This window comes from Protomyctophum bolini (assembly GCF_963924005.1).
Source record: "Protomyctophum bolini genome assembly, chromosome: 12".
NCBI lineage: Eukaryota > Metazoa > Chordata > Actinopteri > Myctophiformes > Myctophidae > Protomyctophum > Protomyctophum bolini.
Window position 1 is genome coordinate 20895497 of NC_137873.1, and position 9325 is coordinate 20904821.

General features: G+C 43.0%; 1 protein-coding gene across 2 annotated transcripts in view; it reads left to right on the plus strand.

Moving 5' to 3' along the window:
* Positions 1–9325, plus strand: part of LOC308325824 (glypican-5-like) — a 163544-nt gene that overhangs the window by 111422 nt on the left and 42797 nt on the right. For both annotated transcript variants that reach the window (XM_080778527.1, XM_080778528.1), the window contains one exon: positions 1209–1329. In XM_080778527.1, coding sequence (XP_080634653.1) covers positions 1209–1329 — 121 coding nt within the window. The remainder of the gene's footprint in view (positions 1–1208; positions 1330–9325) is intronic.

The following is a 9325-nucleotide window of genomic DNA, read 5'->3' on the forward strand; positions in this document are numbered from 1 at the left end:
CTGGTACATTTTTTACACTCACTTTAACTTAGCTCGATCTTTAACACTGCAGGAATTTTACTAGAGAAAGATTAGCTCCATTAATCCCTGCAGGGAAATTATTTTACTATCTACCGTGATATATATATGTGTATATCGTCTCTGTCGGGTCCCAAACTGTTACTTTTCAGGATTCAAATATAAATAAATAAAATGGCAAAAGTAGCAGATTAACGAGCTCGAACGAACATGTAGATTGTGTAACACAGTACTGTAGTATTATAAGAGGGCGGTTTTACGGAAATAATATGAGGTTTCTCCCCGACGATATACAGTACTACTAAGTTCTGATAGTGGCTGTAAAGTCGAGCTTGTAGATGCGCTGCTTTTGCTGAATCCTGTATGTACGATTTTATATTTAGATTATTATTAAAAAAACATAATACATGAACTAATTAAGCCCTATTTTATACTTCATCTAGGCCTACAGTCACAATTATTTGAGTACTAACAATATACCCACGCTATTTATTTTATACTTTAGCGCAAACATTCTCAATACAGGACTTTTACTTTGGGTGTTTCTACCCTGGAATTGTTCTCTTTGACTTAATCTCTCCAACGTTTTCCTCTGCACACTTACAGTACGCAATTAGCTCCAGCGAGATTCATGGGAATTATTTATGACAATCTCATCATAATATAGGCCTTCCAGTAATAATGTACAAGAGGTACCATTATTGCCCTTTTCCATTGGGATTCAGAGACCAAAAGGATTTGTGTGTTAATTAAATGACATGATTATGTAAGAAGTATTGATCTCTCTCTCCCGTTTGGCCCTCAACACTGTATTTGTAATGCATCTAAGCAATTTACTGTGCTTCGTTTCAACTAGCTTGTTAGTGTACGCAATTTGTTGGAATCAGAGAACAGAGTAATCTATCCCCCCAGGAATATCAATCTGTTTAAACCAAGTTATTTATATGCATATAACAATCATACGACATGGACTGTGTTGTGTTGTGTTTGACACGTCGATATATTGTTCAGGTTTATGATACATTATGAATGAGTGTTTTGGCATAGCGCTTTGAAGACATAAAAATGATTGGCTCTGTGAGACTGACGCAATGATGCTGTTTTGATTGCTACATACAAGCGGTCGCTGTATCTCTTTTTACACTGCTCATTCCCACCTCTCTCTCTCCATCCCCCCCCCGCCCCTCCAGCTATGAAGGCAGAATCGTAGGAAATGGACTTCAGGCCCAGAGGCAGAACCCGGAGGTCAAAGTTCGCAGCCCTAACCCAACCATGGCTGAGGTGAAGGAGAGATTGGAGCGCTTTAACCAGGTAGGACTTTGGTGGTAGAGTACTGATGTAACTGTAGTAGAGGTGTAACTGTACTGTACTGACCCCGGGGGTCCTTGATTGGGTTCCAGGGGTCCCCAGCAAAATCAGTTTAACCACTATAACCGTAAATACATATTGGGAATATTTGTTTTTAAAACATGAATCTTGTAATCTTGTCTAGTTTGAGAACTACTGCTGTAGCTCAACCCTGGTAAGAACATGTAGCACAGGCCATTGCAAACATTCCATCAATATTATAGCTGCCATATACCTATATATATATATGCCATAAACCTCATATAGGCCTTACTATCGCTAACTCAATGTCCAAAATACCATTTTAACCGTATACCTAAATGTAACCATTGTTATTGTAGCAGTAGTGGATCAGAGCCTCTCAGACGCGTAACTAGATGTCAGTGGGCCCCGACGCAGGCTGATCAGCGAGGCTGACCTTCCCTCTGGGCCGTCGCGCAGTCGTGTTGTCTGCGTCGCCATCACGCTAGTAACGCCCCTGGAGTTTTTTCCCTTTAGGCTAGTGGTTAAGATGCTTGCTTTCCACCCATGAGACCCCAGCCTTTTTATCATGCATATTTGTAATGTTTTCCGAGGTGTCTCGGGCATCTGTAATGATGTCAAAGTTCAAGTTCTTGTGTCCTAGCTAGCTGGTCGATGGTAAATCAATTTTGAAATTAAATTTGTGGATTAGTCAAACAGCACTGCAGTGCATATTGGAGTGCATATTACATTAAAGGGTTGTCCTTTTCTGAGTTGGAGCAACTATATTTTGTCTCGGTCGCGTGGAAACCTCATTATGTCCTTCTTAAATTATGGCCTAAGTTTTTCAGGGAAAAAAACAAACTGATCAACAACAAAAAAACTATATGATATCAGTTACAGTATGTAACATAAGACGAAAACATAGAATTGAATAGGATTAAACCTCACTTAGGCCAATTTACTTACTTGAGTCCTTTTAGTTTGGCTTTTTTTTTGCCTATGTTGGCCTAAGTTGTCAGGATCTGCCTTCCGTGTGTTGTGTTTGGTGTTCCTGAATCCTGAAAAGTGATGCTTTTGTGTTTCCTGTCCTCCTTTGTAGTAGTTCCCTGCCTTGTCTCACCTTCCCTGATTTTTGGTTCTTTGGTTCACCTGTGTCCTGTTTTCCCCAGCCAATCCTTGTGTTGATTTGATTTGAGTTCACCTGTGTCCTGTTAATCTTGTGCAGGCCTAAGGCCGATTCTAAAAACGCCTCTAAATCCTGACCTAAGGTTTCTGAAAAATATTTATATAGCAGCATCAACATTTTTACATTTTTGAATACTGTACATACTGTACAGAACCCAAATATGGGTGCCCGGCCTGAGGGGGTAAGATACCAATAGGGGTTCCCGCCCAGAATGGGTTAAACCCTGTGTTTGGTTGTGTTCTCTGTTGGATTATTACTGAGTTTCAAAGTCTGTTCGTTTGATAGTGTTGCTCTCCTGCAAACCTTTGTTTAATTAAACTTCCACTTCAAGATTCTGACTTCCTCGCATTTGGGTCCTACTTGAAAACCACCTCCTGACATAAGTCACACTCTTGAGATAGGCCATTACTGATCAGCATGATTCAATTAGGACTATAGGTGACGAGTGTCATGAGCAGCTGACTTAGGCCAAAACATAATTTTCCTAAAAACAATAGCTCTTAGTTTAAGAAAGTGACGATATCTAAAAGCTCGGAAGCTTTGTGCAGTGTTTCGAGCTTGGTACTTTTGACGCTTTTGTGTGGCGCTGTCGTATGATCAAGTAGGACGTTAATTTACAGGGAGAAAAAAAAACTGAGAGGTTTCTGCCCGGCAGCAACAATTTATTTATTGACGTATACAGTGAGCAAACAACAGTGAAGGATGGAGACAGCGGGTGGGGGGTATTGAAGACCCCAGCAGGTTACACAAACAACACACTGTGTAGGCTAACAAGGCATCTGAGAAATGACTCTCCATGCTAGGCCCTCCGCTCCCATCCACCGGCTCATGTTGAGGGGAGGCGCACAGACATCAAAGATAAATGGAAAAGATAGAGGGCCAAAGGGGGAGAGATAGATGGAGAGAGAGAGTTGGAGAGAGGGAGAGAGAGAGAGATTGGAGAGGGAGAGGGAGAGAGATATGGGGGGGAGAGAGAGAGAGAGAGAGAGATAGAGAGAGAGAGAGATGAGTGCAAAAGGTCAGTAGTGAGTGACAGAGTGGCAGGGATGACACAAGCGGCTTCAAAGTCACACTATTTGTCATGTAGATGAGGATTAGGGCTGAAAAGGGTCGAGGAAGAAAGGAGGCCATTTCCCCAGAAGTCCCCAGAGGCCATTTGAGGAGACAAACGGACCTGGATTCGGTTCCCTTCCCTGTCCGCCTGGCCTTTTGTTGTCGCCTGAAAATCATACCGGCTGATAACGCGATGGCCATCTCTCCGCTTTGCTCCCTCTGTGCCCCCTCTATTTTCCTCTGCCTTTATTCCCGCTGCATTCATCGCTCCTCATCCCCATCGTCGCCGATCCTCTTTACCCGTTCAGCCAAGCAAGCTCTCTGCCCGTGCATTATACTCGCCCCGATTTTATTCTTAGCCATGCTATGGTGTCCCACGCTCAAAATTGCCAATCGACAAGCTCACAACAGGTCACTTCTTGGCGCTTTTGATCTTATCCTACATATATAGGCAAACCTCAGTCCTCAGGAATTCTGTCCTCAAAACCTGTCTATTCTGCCCAGTTCTCCTCAGTGTCTGGAGCAATATTGATCTGATTTGCACACTGGCATTTTACCATTAGCATATGCACAATATATAATATATTTCACTTTCCCAAAATATTAGCTTTTTTACACAATATATGACTCCGAATGATCGAAATCAGTCATTTCTTATACTAGCACCTGAATAAAGGGCTTTAACTGTCCGAGCTGCTCCAGTTTCTCTCTCTTCTGCAGTTGCTACTACTACGCTGTTTGGGGGACGTTCAGCAATACAAATTTAATGCATGTACACGGCGCATAACCCAGAGTCTGCAAATCCTTTGAGTGTGCATATATCCCCGGGGATGGACTCGCTTTTAGTAACTGTGTGCAGACGGCTTGTATTCATTTATTTGTTTCTTTCTTTTCCTTATTCTGGTTTGCTTAATCCTCCTGTTTCTCCGTCTCGGTCAATAAAAATGCCTCTTTCCTTGACATCATGCAGTTTCACTGGTCCTCTGTCTCTTCTCTTCCCCTCGCTCATGTTCCCTCAGCACTTACCTCCTCTTATCGCTGTTCTCAAATCATAACCATATTGGCCCGGACCGCGCTGCGCTGTCTTGTTGCTGACAGCTCCAGACTCTGGCTGCTGTTTCACTCTCTCTCTCTCTCTCACACACACACACACACACACACACACACACACACACACACAAACCCCAGCATCCCCAATTGCCTCGTCAATTCCACGGCGTCATGGCAACCGCTTGCAGCCCGTCCCGTGGCTGACATTTGTGTGTGTGTGTGTGTGTGTGTGTGTGTGTGTGTGATGATTCCAGATCACAAATGGCAGGGTCTGAGCCGGCCCTTTGTGTTTCACGCCAGATATGGGTGCAGCGGAGCACGGGGTCAGACCCACAGACATTGGAGCTGTTTTTAATCTGACAGGCTCCGGCGAGACGCGGCCGGCCTAAAAGCAGTGATGACAAAACCGTCGCTGTCGGCCAGAAACCTCATGTCTCCAGATTTGTAAATGAACATCCTACTTGATCATACTACAGTGTCACACAAAAGCATCCAAAGTATAGCTGATTGAAGTGGCGCGCTTCGAGATGGTCGATCTGCTAGTTTTGATGCTTTTGAATGTCAGTTTCGGAGATATGAGGTTTCCACCCAACAGGGAGGATATGTAATGAGAGTTATGAGACCATAATGTGTTTAGATAGAACCCCAGGAGATGTAGAAGTAGCTGATAGGAATCTAAGTAAATGTGATCATGGGCACGCGTGCGCGCGCACACACACACACACACACACACACACACACACACACACACATGCACACGCACACACACATGCACACGCACCCACACACACGAATAAAGTCTAAGTAATGAATGGAACTTGAGTGAAACAAATTGCAGATGTGACGCATTGCAGACTTGTAGATCTGCTATTTTCACTACTCTCCGTGCTGCAAAGCATACAGGGCTTAAAGTGGTTAAATCTTAATCCAACCACAGCCACAACCTAACCCTAACATCACGAGCCAAACTCGGTTTCTCTTCCCATTCAACAAGACCTAACCTCAGAATCCATATCTGTTACCCTCAACCTCAGAATCCATATCTCATACACTAACCCTAACATGAACCACTCATGCTAAAGGCCTAGTCTTGCTCCAATTTTAGGTGATAAGGTGACCACCGAAAACCACAACATTACCCACATCACCGCTCATCCAAACACGTCTCTCTGTTTTTACTAAGCACCGTTTCGGTGGTCACCTTATCACCTCAAACTGGAGTATGAATATCCTATCATGAACCACTCACCCTAACCCTGACCCTGACGGCCTGACCTGCATATTTTGATAAGTGTAACCCAACTCTGAAAAAGTTTTTAACCTTACAAATGATCCACTTCCTCGTGGGGATCAGAACAGTGTCCCCATGAGGTCAATTGTATCTGGATTTAGTGTTCTTGTGGAGACTTTTGTGGGACTTTTGTCTCTGTGCGTGTGCGTGTGCGTGTGCGTGTGCGTGTGCGTGTGTGTGTGTGTGTGTGTGTGTGCACGCATGCACGCACGCACACACGAACACGAACACACACACACACACACACACACACACACACACACACACACACACACACACACAAGGAGGCAAGCCCACTGATCTCTTGACCTCCAATAAAATGGTCCATTAAATGACTAGGCAGAGTTATAGTCCTCTGTGTATCTTCTCCCAGTATCCTCTCTCTCTCTCTCTCTCTCTCTCTCTCTCTCTCTCTCTCTATGCCTGTAAATACTGCTAATGTAGACAGTAAATGTTTCAAAGGTTCTCTTTTTGGATTCCCGGCCACCGGCCCCAGCTGTTTTTGGGTGGGGATTCTCTTACAATGGTCTATCTGTTTCCACGCGAACATTAAGAGCAGATCGTTTTTCAAACATGTCAATTTAGCCGTATGCGTTTCATCAGTGGGGATATGCAGACACACACACACACACACACACACACACACACACACACACACACACACACATGGATGTGCGCGCATGCACATACACACACACTTGTGGAGAGTATCATTAGAGATGCTGAAGAGGATGTTGGATGACAACACATGAATGTGTAGACCTCGACTTTAACCTTAATGGGGTGTTCTTCTATGTAATTGTTTTTAATCTGTGCTCAGGGACGTCTTCTTCGTGTTGGTGAAGTCATGATGGCCATGCGGCTAGGCTTGTCACAATTATTACATAATCGCCTATTAATCGCAATTATTTTGCATAATCGTTTCCATGTTGAAAAATATTCATACAATTTCAGACATTTCCCCCCCAAAAATTGCATAAAATAACTTGTGTGTCACTTTAAGTGACACAGATGCTTTGTCTGTTGCTTTGATGCAGTGGATTTGATGTTTTGTTGGTCAGTTACTTTGGTGTTTGGTCAGTTACTTTGATGTTTGGTTGGTCAGTTACTTTGATGTTTGGTTGGTCAGTTATTTTGGTGTTTGGTTGGTCAGTTACTTTGATGTTTGGTCAGTTACTTTATTGGCCAGTTACTTTAATGTTTGTTTGGTCAGTTACTTTGATGTTTGGTCAGTTACTCTGAGACACTCTCTATGCTCACACGTGTGATGTTGATGGTTATGCATTGTTGTAAATGGTTGTCAATCACGTAGATCTCCACACAGCGGGTTCAATGTGTGTACTTAATTAATAGATGGCATCTACAGTATGTATCATCCGTTTAGTCTGAAGAAGAGCTCGAAAACGTCGCTCTGTAACTGCAAAATTAAAATGTAGCAACTCGTGTAAAAACAAAACAAATTGACCCAACAGTCTAGACCCATATCCCAGACAGACCCGGAGACGGCGTGAAACCGACACTGAGGATTTTTATTTTGAAATTGCAGTGTGTACACTACAGTGTGCAGTGTGTACACTACAGTGCAGATGCCTGATGTATGCATGATTGATGAGATTGACTATTGCTCTGCTGCCCCTTGGGGCTCCTGGCATGCCAAGGTCACAAATGCACACACGCGCATGCACACACGCATGCGCACACGCACGCAAGCACACAGTACACATGCATGCATGCTCATACGATCACATGCTGTGAATTCAATCAATAGTTAGAGAACTATCAGATACCATACAGTAGGTGTGCTCCATTACTTTGTTTTTGTTTTTTGCTCTGCTCTCCAGTGTAAATATGTTTGTTTACGCTCGCAGCTGTAAAAGTTTCCCTGAAAAGGGCCAAGCCAATAAACAGAGAGAGAGAGAGAGAGGAGCCTAATCACAGCATTTGGTATATCTTTCCACCCGTGACTCTCCTCCCATCAGGGTCTCGCAGCAGGTTAAGTGAGGACTTTGCTAAGCCCCTCCACCGTGCACGGCTCATTACAGCTGAGACACGCCCGCACCCATGTCAGGAAGGGCTTTACGCTTTAAAAAGAGTTAGTGGAGGCCGGGGATAAGGAGAGAGTGAGAGGGAGGTTTGGGCTGAGCTGGCAGCCATGTTCAGTCACAGGGAGGGGACAGATTCTTTCCACTTGATGGAGATGGCGCTGGGGTCTTCTGGTCTTCATAATAACCTTATAATAACTCCTCCTGTGGCAGTGAAACAGAAGTCTGTCTTTATGCTCATGGGCTCCTTGTTAACGTCGCAAGCGCTGGGAACCAAAACGCAGAAATGCGCTCTCTTCTTTTTTTTCACAAGGACCCATTGACCATATTGACCATATTGACTCTTACGTCACCCATTGACCATATTGACTCTTACGTCACGGCCGCCGTGCCAATAATTACGGTCAACGATGATTGCTGCCGCTTTCCTTATCGTTGTGGAAAACAGACTGAGAAGTGTTAGGGGATGTGGGTCCTTATATATGTTTATTTTTATTTTTTTTACATATTTTTATTCTTTTTCTTTACAGTACACATAAGTATTTTCAACAATTGACATATATTTTTCCCCCCCACATCCCCCTGGCAGCACAAATACAAACAAAATCTTATCACGAAATGATTTGACAATAATAAATACAAAACAAAAATAAATAAATAATGACAAAACGAAAAATAAAACGAAAAACGAAAATAAAACACATTACATACAGTTAAACAAACAGATTCACAATGTCCATCACAGTTCCCCACCCCCACCCCCCAGCTGACTACTTAGTTAACCACTATACATCCAAAGCCCTTATATACGTTTTAACCACTTAAGACCTACAGTGTATACTTCAGTTTGTCATGCCACAAATTCACAATTTATTGAAAATGTTGGACGATAATTTGAAAAGAAGTTTTGCAAGATTTAGCTGAAAACCTGCCCGAAATGATGACACCAGGTTTAATGTTGTCAAATGATGAGCCATTACTGTGCAGTGAAATCCCCTTCAAACTGATGGATGGTGAAATTGACCTTTTAAACACAGAGGGAGTGCATTTGAAACCAAAGTAGAATTAATACTTGTTACCAAAGACTGTTTGCAGCCAGGATTATACGCTTACATAGGTTAGTTTAGTAAATATCAGCACACCAAAGAGAGAGTGTTGACTTAAACGTTAAAAAAAAATCATTTTATTTAATTATAATAATTAGACCTAGGCCTATTTCATCCCACGGGGGAAATCCCGTTCTCAGCTTCACGCAGTTGGGTGCTTCTCAGGTGAGCGTCATGCTCAATAATGTATTTTTAATGTGTTTTATTGAACATAATTTCAATCAAATAGTTTTTGTTCTGCACGCATGCATGCATACAGACACAGGCA